This window comes from Nematostella vectensis, chromosome 2 (genome assembly GCF_932526225.1).
Source record: "Nematostella vectensis chromosome 2, jaNemVect1.1, whole genome shotgun sequence".
Lineage (NCBI taxonomy): Eukaryota > Metazoa > Cnidaria > Anthozoa > Actiniaria > Edwardsiidae > Nematostella > Nematostella vectensis.
In genome coordinates, this window is record NC_064035.1 from 20,670,477 (window position 1) to 20,684,184 (window position 13,708).

General features: G+C 36.2%; 2 protein-coding genes across 4 annotated transcripts in view; both read right to left on the reverse strand.

Moving 5' to 3' along the window:
* Positions 1 to 7,343, reverse strand: part of LOC5504106 (extended synaptotagmin-2) — a 21,215-nt gene extending 13,872 nt beyond the window's left edge. Inside the window, exons 1-4 of one of the 3 annotated variants that reach the window (XM_048723021.1) lie at positions 6,919 to 7,343; positions 2,483 to 2,524; positions 452 to 589; positions 113 to 189 (exon numbers count right to left, since the gene is read on the reverse strand). In XM_048723021.1, coding sequence (XP_048578978.1) covers positions 113 to 189; positions 452 to 589; positions 2,483 to 2,524; positions 6,919 to 7,269 — 608 coding nt within the window. In that variant the 5' untranslated portion in view covers positions 7,270 to 7,343. Of the gene's footprint in view, positions 1 to 112; positions 190 to 451; positions 590 to 2,482; positions 2,525 to 3,202; positions 3,360 to 5,550; positions 5,967 to 6,918 lie in introns of those variants that run through there. The other 2 variants (XM_048723016.1, XM_048723024.1) reach the window with 2 other exon arrangements.
* A 1,105-nt stretch (positions 7,344 to 8,448) lies between these two features.
* LOC5504110 (protein disulfide-isomerase A4) lies at positions 8,449 to 13,670 on the reverse strand. The gene is made up of 8 exons (XM_001624980.3): positions 13,116 to 13,670; positions 12,606 to 12,811; positions 12,030 to 12,168; positions 11,424 to 11,629; positions 10,982 to 11,286; positions 10,550 to 10,709; positions 9,710 to 9,949; positions 8,449 to 8,997 (listed from the first exon to the last, which is right to left on the reverse strand). The coding sequence occupies exons 1-8, from the start codon at positions 13,379 to 13,381 to the stop codon at positions 8,579 to 8,581; spliced, it is 1,941 nt and encodes a 646-aa protein (XP_001625030.2). The 5' UTR covers positions 13,382 to 13,670; the 3' UTR covers positions 8,449 to 8,578.
* Positions 13,671 to 13,708: the final 38 nt, after the last annotated feature.

Here is a 13,708-nt window from a genome sequence, read left to right on the forward strand (position 1 = left end):
ATCAAGTCTACAAAACAAATGTCATTCATGTCTAAGACAATGTAAAAATATAAGGATTTGTATTATTACTAGGAATGGGGGTATGAAGTACTGTATATACCACAGAACATACATCAGGTCCACGTCCATGATGATCTCAGAGCGCTTGACATTTCGGGTGTAGGTCTTGATACCTCCTATACGAGGGGGCTGGGAAACAAAAATCATAAAATAAACATTTCTCACCTATACATTTTGTGGGTATTTTGGAATCACAATTTTAGTTTTACTTTTCTATTAATATGAAGCAGATGTGCATAAGAAACAAATCATTCAACTCAATGAAAAGAATTTCCTTGTGAGCAAGCATGAATATGTCAGAATGTCAAAAGTAAGATAGTTTTAAAAATCTCCTTCTTATCCTTGGGGATATAATGATAAAACATTTAAAAATAGAACACAAATTGGTAACCTGATTTCCAAGGGAGATTTCTGCAAAGTGAATGGACTTGAGAAATCCAGGGACATTTTTTTGAATCTCTGGCTCCACAGTTTCCTTCATTATCTTGACAACCATGTCGTTGATAAATGGCCAAAGTTGGACGATCATCTGTAGATTCACCATAAAAATTAGTATAAAACACTTGATTTGTATTAAAATGGACTGCCAGGTTAGTTGAAAGTGTACGGAAAATAAATTTGATGCTCTGAATTGCTGAACAGAGGTACTGTGCTGACATCATTTCTTCTTTGAGCAAAAATTTCTGCACAGTAGAGGCTTATTAAGTCAGCTAACTTCCCTTACAAAACAAACACACGTGAGGGGTTTTTGTTGTCTTGCTCCCTTGCAATGTTTCTCTAGGGACAAAAACAAGGCCCAATAGGACAGATCTCTAAGATCTGTTTAGAAGAATAAAGTCTGTACTCCTTGCTTTTTATTATGCTTAGGGCCGATGTGCACCATGGGATACTATGGCAGCAATAGGCCGACGAGATTTTACAATCATTTTGCTTTTAACATTGATTGCGTTTTCAAATTGTTTTTGTTTTACAATCTAGTTTGCTTTTAGATTTGATTTCACTTTCAGAATACTTTGTTTAACAATTCATTTTGGTTATAACTTTGATTTCGCTTTGAAATTGTTTTGGTTTTACAATTTAGTTTGCATTTAACATCTTTTTTCGCTTTTAAATTCTTTTTGTTTTACAATTTATTTTGCTTTTGAATGAAAAAAAAATAGATTTTTCCTCTAAGAAAATAAAGAAATCGAACGGCAGCAATCGGCCACCATAGTAAAGAAAGATGATTAGAAAACTTGACATGAAAGTTCCAGAGAGGATAATTACAGCACATGAGAGGATCGTTTTAATGAAAAATGACTGGAAATAGTGCGTAAAGGCATCAGAGTTCACGCGGGATGCTGACAGCGAAATCTAAGTACCCTGCCTCTAGTCTGGTGAGAATGAATTATCTACCGGTTTAAATTCTGCTGTATGGATGGAGGCTTCTTATTTTTGTGATAAGACATGTATCATGATATTTATTTTGGCTAAATCAGGCCGGCGTGAATTCAATAATTTGACCATGTGTGAATTTACATGGTTGCTCTCATCTCAAAATACTCATTTCAGGAGGTCAAAATGGTACAAAATTTACAAAATTTACTGGATCACACAACATCTGCAAGGCAACAAGGATGTCACAAAGGGTTTTTTAGATGGATTAACCAGAATATTTTCCTTTTTTTTTACTTCTTTGAAAACGATAGATTTGACTAACAAAATCTGTGCGAACGATTTGAATAAATTCTATATTTCTCCGTTCTTGGTAAATAAAAATTAAGGAAAATCAATAAGTAATCAATACTTTCAGTTGATAATACATTGAAGATGTTGTGAACTAATTGGGAGTTTAGGAAATCCACAGAAAGCACTAAGATTGTGTTCTCTAAACATGAAACATCGATAGAAAGTTCAACCGCCGCCGCTTTGGAATGAAATTATTGTTTTAACAATAGAAAATAGGCTAAATGTAGATTTTCCCTAGAATAATTTTTTCGGGAAAAAATCTGTAAAAGGTGGGAGATCTGATGCTCACTGGGGAGGGCGGGAGAAGGGTCAAGTCTTGACACTTGGCAGGTATGCGTCTAACAGCTCGAAAAAGCTAGAAGCAAAGGTCCATAAAAATATTTGTTCAGCTCATATCTATTTGATGTGTATGTACAATTACTGCCTAATTGTATAGTAATTTCCAATAATAAATAAAAAATCAATAAACATTCATAGAAAATAATTTATATAAAGGCTGATTTAGCGTAAACCTGTGTGAAGTTTAGAACCACACCATGGAATGAATTTAAAAATTGTGAAAAAGTGGCAGTCCACTGTTGTACAGTAATAATTTATTTTTAAATCAGAACAGCTCAACAACAATTAAAATCTTTAGTGCAGACCGAAAATTTCTCCACTGCTGTTTTTTAAATAGTTTGATTATAATACCCACCTTATTCAACCATTCTGCTCTTTCAACATCTGGGAAAAACACCTGAAAGGAGAGCACACACAAAAACAAGTATGAGGGCTGATTAATAAAATTTCTATGGATAAATTAAGTTAGATAAAATATTTAACAATGTTTTTAGTATTCAGGCTTTTCTTTCACACTTCCTGTTTTAAAAACAGCTGTATGCAGATTCAAAAAACCGATATATTTGCATATCTGCCTTCTATTCACTGATAAAACCATTTTCCTTTTCATTGCATTTTATCTGAAATATAAAAAAATTAAGTCATAATACCATTATGTTGTATAATATAATGTTTTGCCCTTTATGTTTTGTAGTAAAGAATTCATAAACTGTGCTTACTTTTGCCTATTGAATGAGGTTTCAGTTTTGAAACCAAAGCTTACTAAATGCACACAAAATAAAGAACCCATAGATCTATAAAAAGTAAAATGCAAAAAAATGTAAAAATAAAAAAAAAAATTAAGAGACTGCTAAATAATAAAACTATAAAGCAGTAGTGAAAAAAGGTTATAATGATAAAAATGAAAGAATGAGATGTTTGTATTTAAGGTTAACATGGTTTTAGTAGCTCAGAAAAGATAAAAAAACATTATGAAAATTAAGCAAAAGGAGAGTGCATGATATCAGTTTGCAAAGAGAAAAAATAAACATCTCCATGAAGTCTACCTACAATACAATAATCAAATTCATATAACCTCTGACTGCTTTTTAGGTGGAATAACAGTGCAACCATCGGAGTAGAAGAGATGCTTGAAAAAACTGATCAGCCAGGAACAGCACATTTTGACAAAACTGGTTTTACCACAATCTTATTGTGAACCCTTCACAGACGAAACACTAATATGCAAATGATGCTAGGTAAGGAAAGAAAAGTAAAACCCTTTGTTTATCCATATCAGGTCATGTGATATTTTTTTATCCTAGCTGTTAGTTTCTATATTTTACTTTGCACCAATCAAAATCACCCGCAAGAAGAATAGTATCATTAGGGCAGACTATAGCTGTAAGATAAAGTCTGCTATAATTCCTCTTTTTAAAGGGGAGAATTTAAAAGGATATTGCAGCTGTCATTTTTTTCATATCATATAAAGAAAAGCTGGAGTTTGGCATAATAATGTTTTGAGATGAAAACATGTCTCCATTTATTTCTCCAATTTTTAAAATTTATTTCTCTATTCACTTTTCAGACAACTGATGTAGATGTAGGCAACTTATGTAGACAAATTCTCCAAATAATGTATACTAGTCAAATAATACATTTTCGGATAGCAACCTTAATGGAAAAAAGAGATAAATAGGCTTCATTTATCACAGCAACACCTCAGAAATCCTGACTATACATTATCCATATTACATTTTGATAAGTTATCAAAGAGTGTACTGTACTAATCACTACAATTCTTCCACTGCAAGACACATAGAAAAAACAATTAATTATAAGTTGCCTTCATGGCAATGGAAACTAGTGAATAATTACCAATTATCACTTAAAATTGTCATCAAATGCATTCACAGAAATGACAAATTGTTGCTTAAATGGCAAACTTTACTTTTTCTATAAAATAAAATGGCTACCCTAAAAAATACCTCAGAAGCATTAAAAAATACCATTTCTAAGAGAAAAGCCTATTTTTTCTTAGATACCCCCTAAAAAATACCTCAGAAGCATTAAAAAATACCATTCCTAAGAGAAAAGCCTATTTTTTTCTCAGATACCCCCTAAAAAATACCTGAGGCCCAATTTTGACCCCATAAAAATACGACAAGCATCCCTATCAGGTAGACATGGGAAGAACGCCTTTGGGAGGCAGCATTGCCGAAATGTAGAAAAAAATACAACCCAGTGATTCAATAAATTGTTTTATATATATAATCATAAGACAATCACTGCACAGGACAAAAAACACTAATATAATGCACAAGTAACTCTCCCCACAGAGGAGAGAACTACAAGGTTCTGTGTTACTCATATTGTCATCCTACCAATTAATGTATGTAAGTCAATTGTCTAAATGGTCTTCAAGAGCCCCAGGCGAGCATGCAGGAAACCTATGATGTTCATTTTAAAAAACTGGATTGGGTGTTGGGAGGTGTCACTCTTTACAGTTTTTTTTCCCAGAATTTTTGAGTTTTGTTTTAACTTTACAAGGTCCCCTAACATAATGTTGACAAATTCATCATAGCATATAAAAATTCTGTTGATCAAGCTAACTAAGCTTTGTGGTGACTAGTAGAATGCTGTCTACAATATTTTAGACATTAATGCTGCTAAATGGGCTTATTCACAAAGAGTGTGTTCACAGCCCAAACAAGGTGTTCGCATCTCAATGCTAGCTATATTGAAATTTTCGCACAAAGTGACACAAGTGTCAAACTTTTAATTTTCAATTTGTACTATAAAATTGGGTACTAATTCCCTTTCATAAAGCCTCACTCGGTATTGTTGTCATCAAGCTTTTAAAGTTTGTTAAAAAAGCAACAGAACAATTTTAATTATAATGATATATATAACAGTTGTATACGTACCAAAATACGATTGAAAACAAAATATAACTTATTTAAAACATAGCCACAAATGGCTCACATTCCTCTTCTATGACAAGCAACCTGCAGCTGCAAGGTGAAACTAAGTCTATATTATCACACATTCTCTTATCAATTGAATTGGTGAAAACGGAAAAATACTGGCTAGACGCTTGAAATGCAGATAGAGGGTTTCAAAAGCGATTTATCTCAAAGATAAGAGCACAGCTTTACGCTAGAAAACCATAAGTCTTTACAACTGCACCACAAATAATAATCACTTGAAATTGAAATGTATAAGCTTACTTATTGCCACTACATGTTGAAAGAATAAATAAGTTATAATTTTTCCTAATACATCTGAATGTATTTCTAAATAAAATCATTAAGTGTGGTTAACCCTGGAGATCGTAATACCTTCAAGGGAATTTCAAAGCCGATTGAATGATAATAAAATATTTTATTTTTCGCCAAATGGGGGATGTTTCTAGAGCTTCCAAACTTTCGCAATCTTTCTTACCCAAGCAGGGAGGTCGTCCATTTTTGCCACTATCTCTGAATCGGTTTTCATAACTTCTTGTAATTTAGCTCTTCTCTTGCTTTTATCTTCTTGATTAAGTTTCCACATCGTAAAGACGAGAAGTCCGCACAAAACCCACACATAGCTCAAACCCATCCAACCCATAAACCATATTCCGAGAGCTACACCGACGAACTTCAAATACTTCAAAACAAATGTAACGATTGGGATTTCAGTAGGTTTGGCCTTTTTCTCAGGTTCTTCTGCAGCTTTAGGGTCATTTTGGTTCTGGTTTGTGGTTAATGGAGCCTTTTCTTCGCCCGTTTTTATAGAGCTCCCTTCACGCTGGGCAGCCATGTTGCCTTGTATGGGTGTTGTGTGACGCTTGAACCTTTACCGCTGGTGAAATGCAAATGTCCGGTGGCGCGCGTGACACAAACCACCAGTTGAAAAGTTGTTTTGGGGTGGGGGGTGTCGTAGGACTGAAGACTGGCAAAAAAGGCTACTTTTCAACAACAGAAACATGCCTTATACTGAGAAAAATGAAATCAAGAATATATTTTTAGAGTTAATTTTTATCAATCGAGTTGAAGAAATCATCCCTATTTGACCATCGGACTAGATAGGATAATGATTTTTAAACACCCATATTTTATCGAGGACATATTAATTATTTATCTAGTAGGGTTGTTTAACAGATATGCAATGTTTTTCTCTGTCTACAGACAAACATTCTTCACCAGACAGACTATAAATATTCATGCTCTTTTGTTTTTAAAGCATTTTCTTCATAAGAACCATTTTTGATGGATCTTTGCGATTCTTCATACCATTAAAGATGCTATCGTCATTATTCGATATCCTGTCACCCTGCAAGGCTAGTTGTATGAGATGTCAAACAACAAATTCTAGAGTTTCAAGTTTTCTTGGATCTTTAAATTGTTGAGGCGTCCATCTATTTGAACATGGGGAAAACAAGCAATCGGGAATCAATCTTTCCTTTTGGGCTGAAGAAAACTAACTCTATTGATGGAATTGTATTGGACTTGAAATGCTTTTTTTTCTTTTTTACTTTCTGCAGGTGTCCATAACCTTTTATATTTAAATGATAAATCATATTTTATTCGAATTTATAGTAAATTTTGCATCAGAATTGAGCTTGGAATGTTAATCGCTTCTTGGATCATTTTACAATTACCTCAAAAGATTCTCAATATACTTTCATTCTAGATAAAAAATACCAAAAACCAGCCTTGACACAAAACTTTAATCCTTGCATAAATTAATTTAATATTATTAGTTATTGATAATAATGCAGATTCTTTACATTGTAAAATGGAAACATCAAAATGTTGATGACTGTCTTACCCAAGCAGGTAGCTCGTCGACCCTAGCGGCGACCGCCTTTTCCTCTTCCTCAGCCAATGCACGCGTTATTGTCTTCTTCTCCTGCTTTTTCTCCTGTTTCTTGACCCAGATAGTAAATATTAGCGTGCCAAGTACCACCCATAGGTAACCAAACCCAAACCATCCCACGAACCACACTAGAAGTGCTGCTCCTGTGTATTTCAAGAAAGTCATGATGACTTTGACGATAAGTTGTGATTCCTCTGATTTCGAAGGAGCGCTAGGCATATCTGATGGAGGCACATCTTGTGATAACTGCTCATCTTGTTTCACAGAGTTTTCTAAACTTGATGCTTTCTGTGTTTCGCCCATTTTACCATTTCATGTGAAGCACTATTGTTGAATGTTTTAGCAAAACCCATTCAAAGACGTGTTGTGTAAAATCGTTTACCGCTGTGTTTAGACAGTATCATCCAATCACAGATCGCGTTTTTCTTTTTGTTGAAACATGTTACAGCTTAGGTCACAGCCATATTTGGAGAAGATTGACAGGTTCTTAACTTTGGTGTTTTCCGCTTAATCTTCCCTCCCAGAGAATTGTTTCACCAAAGTCATAACAAGCATATACACATATTACATTAAATGATAATAATAATAATAAAACGTCAGTCCAAAGGGCGAATGACAGTTTCAAGACCGAAAGGTGCTTATTGGTATACACCTATTTCAATAAAGGTTTTCAGCGCGACAATTGCTAGATGTCAGTTCTACGACCGAAAGGTGTTGATGGGTATTAATTATTTGTAAAAATAAAGGTGATAAATAAACTCAAGCGATGTCAGAACCATATAATAATTATATTGAATGGATATAGTCGTGTTTTTTTATATTTTGCTGAATTTGGAATAAATATTTTGGGATTCATGGGTCCTTTGGGTCGTAGAACTGCCATTTGTCAATGGACATTTCCACTGCCAACGTTTTTGAAATAGGTGTATAATATTCGCAAACATAGAATAAATGAACTCTTGCGATGTCAGACATCGATGGCCTTACACGGATTATCGTATGATTGAAACATATTCTTGCATTCGAAAAAAAATATATAATGGGTATACAATGGAAGCCACGGTACCTTTCGGGTGGCATTGGCCAAATCGCCATTTGCACCGACGTATTTTTACATAGGTGTATGCATAATCCCCCACACCCGCAAACCCCCGCAGTATTGATATTTGCCTGTTTGTCACCCAAGGAATCATTGTTTAGGACCCTCCTGTTAGGACACAAAAACATTTTTTGAAAGATACGCGGGCTTAGAAATGTTACTGCATCTAGCATTACATAGTTCGTTTTATCTGTTCGGAAATAACCGTCTATTAATCCTTTTGAAGCTGGTAAACCTAATCCAAACATATAAAGGACAACGATGCGCAATCCCTCCAATCCGAAAACACAAGAACCACAGAACGAGGTGCGAGAAAACATTAGGGGTGAGGGTGCAGGAGGGGGTCACACGGAGGTCGCGCACTGCTATTTCACACACTTGAATCTCTTTATTATAAATTATCTTTATTGATTACGTTTCTCACCCTCGAGGAAATGGCACCAAGAGTAGCAAAAAAAAAACAACAACAAAAAAAAAACTCCTAACGTCAAAAAATTACTATACAGCGATTAATTATAACTCATCTTTCGCTTTTTCTTTTGAAAGTGAAACGGTAGCTTTCTCTTCCACAAATTTGATTAAGTCTTTGAGTTCTCTCCCACCGTCAAACTTGATTGGGTTCTTTTTGTCCTTTGACGTTGCAAAATAAATAGTTGGGAATCCTTCGACTGCGTAAGTACTAGGCACATCGTTGGCTGTGGCGTCGATCTTAGCGATAACAATGTTCTTGTCGTTTCGAAAGTGCTTGCCCAGTTTCTTGAAGGTGGGCTCCAGAGCCTTACAATGGCCACACCAAGGGGCGTAGAACTCAATAAGGACGTCCTTCTTGGGGTCGTTGACGATCTCATCGAAAGTCTTCCCCACAACCACCGTAACCGGCTCCTTGTTAGATTTTGGCACAGGTTGGGACTTGATGATGGGTTTCAAGTTGCCTGAAAATAAAGCGGATATTCCGATCATTACACGAAATGTAACTTTCAGTCTAAAGGAAAAGTCAGTTTTCTTTGCAGAGAAACACTGAACTGGTCTTTCCAGATCGCGCATGGCATCACCCGGGGGGAGAGGGAGGGGGGGAATCTGATAAAAACAGACAGGGGTGATGTCAGCAAAATCAATTTTAACCATGAGGGAAGGCACTTTTGGTGTGGTTAACAGCTATTCCTACCCCTAAGAGATGGAATGGGTGTGGTCGAGGAAATTTTAAACCCTAAGAGCAAGCATCTCTTTCGTTCTAATTGGCAGATGGACACCTTGTATTGTTACCGACAATAAAGCCGGAAGTATTAACCGATCAGTGACTTGTGGTTTATTAAAATACGTTTCGGGCAGAATTGGAAAATCTTTAAGTACCCCCTGAAGGATGGCACGAGATGGTCGAAATTTTATACCCTAAAAGATGTGACGATCACCCCCGTCTACTTTTCTAGAGAGTCCCCCCTGGGGGGGGGTTCTCATCGCAGGCGACACTTGGGTAGGAACATGAATTTCTTAAATCCCAAAAGATAAATTTTTGAGACGATTGTCATCAATTTTGTCCTCCCCCTGTTTTCGAGGACTAGGTTCGAGTAGCCTTGGTCTCACAAAAGGCCTTGCCTTCTTGACAATACATCACTATGTTGATCAGCAATTGGCAAAAATACACACCTGCTTTAAACTCCTCCACAAACTCTCTCAGGCTGTCTTCACTGAACTCCTCCTCATCAGGGTCCATGCGGAACTTCCTGCCCTCCTTGTCAAAACACCCCACATTCACCTCCTCTCCGGACTCGGCAAGACCGAAATCCTTTAATTCTTGCTCTGATTCTTCCTCATTTGCAATGGCAAAGGTGATGTCACGGTGATCCTTGGCAACTTCGATCACTTTGGAACGCCAGAATTGGGTGGCTGTGGGATCGAAAACAAAGGCATTAAATGGCGCTTTATAGGGGATGAGGGATTATAGTATAAATTCAGGTTAGGGTAGGAAAGGGAGGATGGAATAGCTATAAAGTAATATATGATCAGTGAAATAAGAATAGAATGAAGCAAAAGCTTTCTGTTTGTGGGATACAAAAATGTTTTAAAAATTCTACCCACTATCACAATATAGTTTCCCTTTGCCAACATCGCTATCAGTGGCAGAAGAAAATACTTTAACTATCCCACAAACAAATTAAAATGCTTGAAAAAATGTGAAACTCTATGTGCTTAGAAAATACTTGGAAACCTTTGCGGCAACTAAATGATAACCAAAAGCATTCAAAAGGTTTTAATCCGATTGCGAGACAGCAAAGTCACGGGAAGAAGCCATGTTACAAAACTTTGACCAATTAAAATTTAAATAAAAAACCATAACATTTAGAGAACCGTTGAGCCAAGTTTCTCAAGTATTCATTGGATGAGCATGGGGACACTGTGACCTCATTGGTTGGATTTATTTTTTTAATCTAATTGGTCAATAACAAAAAGCTGCCAGCATTGCATGCTTCCTGTGATTACTCTTACCAACTCTATTGTCGAACCCAAAGTCCACGCCATAGTAGACAATACAGAGAGGCCTGGCAGCATACTTCTTGTCCTTGTCATACGAAGTGTAGAGACCTACAAGGGGCACACGCTTGTCTTTGTAGAAACCCTGCAGAGCAGCTGGTGACAGATCTTTGCCCTGCAACCAACAAGACACTCAATGCTCGGTACAATAGTTACTAGGTTATGGTCTTTCTATATCAGTGGGATCTCATGGAGTTATCCCAAAAACAGATGGGTTTATCTTTTGCAAGATCAATTTTTGCACTAAAGTGTAGCAAAGTGGTCAAACCGATCCCCCACTCCTTAGCCAAGTGACCCAACAATTATATTCATTTGGTTCGTACACGTTCAAGAAGAGATCTAGTTCACTGGACCTGATAAGTGTCACTGATTGTTGTTTGTTTTTACCTCATATACAAAGTGCTTTGGCTCATATTTTGAGAGGAATCGTTCAGGCTGGAAAAGAACAATTGAACTTTTCTTGATTCCAAAGTGTTTCTTTGCAGCAGCGTCAAAAGTATGTGCGAATGGGTAATCATCTCTGACATCATTGTTGGCTTCAAGGTAACTTTCAAGCATTTTATCATCTTCTCCATCAAAGAATCCCATGATAGTTATATCATCCTTCTCTTTCATGAAGTCCTGCACTGCCTTCAAAGAGCTTAGAATTCGAGAGCTTGGTCCAACTTGGCTACGCATGTAGGACGCAATACCTAGAAACATACAAAATAAGATCCTTATTCGAATGTCACACACAAACTGTCTTTATTGATTGCTATGACAAACATCTTGAAAAAAACATTTACTATTACTGGTATCATATTAAGTAGTACAGTATCACATTATTCACCATATTGGTCTCGTTGGCCTTTGTATTCGGTAGCTTTTCCCTTCCTAAAGACCTTCAGAGTAGGGTAACCCTGGACTTCGTATTTCTGAGCAAGTTCACTCTCAATAGTAGCATCAACTATTGCGAGAGGGATAGGAGGATCGTGCTTCTGCAGTTCCTGAGCAGCCTTCTCGTACTCAGGCGCAAGTTGTTTACAGTGTCCACACCTGTTATTACGAGAGAAAACAAACAGTTAAAATGAGTTAAAAGACAATAAGGATAGAGGAAATCGTTTCAAGGTAAACAAATGTTGAATATGACCATATATATCTCAGTAATCACGGTATAACTTAGCTTGAGCACTGGTACAATAAATAACTTTTATTTAGGAATATGGAAGAAATTAATAAAACATTTTGAAATGCTACTGTACTGGGTGTCACAGGCAAATCAAAATCAATAAAAGTGCCCCTAGCATCAAATTCCTTTATGCTTTCTATAATATTCACTTATTCTGAAATGAAGAATAGGCAAAGAGTATTCATATGGTATTAGACAATATTAAACAAATCTTATAATTTGACCACAAGCAATGATGCAAACATTAAGGTAAAGTCAGAGGATTACCATGGGGCAAAGAATTCCACTAGCATCAAGCTCTCTCTGTTAACAACTTCAGTGAAGTTTTCCTTGGTCAGTGTCAAAGCTGCCACTGGTGGTGGCTTCCAGTTAGGATCAGATTGCTTCTTCATATACTCCACAATTCCTTTGAAAACAATGGGCTCAAATTTCAGTCATCTACAAGTGAATAGGCTGTGTAAACATAGTGGAAGGATCCCTATTATCATCCATGTTTAGATGGTTATGTACTTGGTGGGTCAGCAGATGGGTTAATAATGTTTGTGCATACACCTGTAAGAAGAAGATCAAACACTTTACAGTAGAACTAACACTCCATCTCACTATCATTTCGACTACAATACTTCTGCTGATTTGAGAAATGAAAGATTTGTAATTCTTATTACAGCAACTTAGTGGTCTAATATTTTCTCTGGGCTTTCAAGTTTTGATGTTTATAATAGCCGGGTAGAAAAAGAGAAGGTATTACTCCCACCAATCATTACTCTACAATATACAATAGAATATCTTACATTGAAGAGACATACAATATTTAGATTACAGGATTTTGCAAAGTTGTCTTACCACTTTCCTCTCTCGGTCCTTCGTACTCATAGGGTGTCCCTTTACGGAATATCTTCAGGGTGGGGTAGCCACTAACATCAAATCTCTGAGCAATATCAGAAGCAACAGTTGCATCCATTTTAGCAAAGGGGACAGGGGGGTCGTTGAGCTTCATCTTTTTGGCAGCTTTGGCATACTCTGGTGCAAGTGACTTACAATGTCCACACCTGGGGAATCACAAAAATATTTTGGACTTATTAATCTCTGCTGTTCAAGTTTTGTAGAAGCATCAATAAAAGTGATAATAATGATCAAGTTTAAACCTATATGAAGTCTGTTCTAAAATATTCCTGTTCACAGCATTTTCCTTAACTGTTCATTTCTATTGATTTATTAATTACTTATAGCGATGATAAGAGTCATTTTAATTTTTCTTCAGAGCAAAAGTTTTTAAAGTCCAACAACAAAAAATATTGCAAACAAAAACTATCTTAATCAATACAAAACTTTGGAACAAAGAAAGATGCATACCAAGGCGCGTAGAATTCTACAAGAATGATATTATTTTCCTCAATAACTCGGTCGAAGTTTTTAGAGTTAAGCACTAAAACATCATCCTCTTCTTTAACTTCGTCTGAATCGTCCGCGTCGTTTTTTTCTTGCTCGTCGTCGTTTTCAGCTCCAGGGTCCGAGTCTTCAGTTTCTTTATCCTCTAGGATCTCCTCAGCATATCCTAGATATGCAAAAGCTACCAGAGCAAGTAAGGAAATTGCTATTAAGGTCTTAATTCGTGCCATTTCTTACGTTGAACCTACTGAGAGATTAACAAACTTACTCTCAGCCTACAACAGCAGTTCAGAGATTCCCGTACTACAAGGAGAACTGTATCAGCCAATCAGCGCGCGACATGTTATAGATAGAGAACCAATCATCACACGCTACGCGTAAATTTCTTTTCTTTCTCCTGCGAAACGAGATTTTTACACTCAAAGACTTTCTATAGAATCATATGAATCAATAATTGAAATGATTGTTTGCTTTGATGATGATTATTCAAAATGATTGATCAATAGCCCCAAAGTCATTTGACTCGAGTGGAGAGAGGAGTCACTAATGTAAAGAGA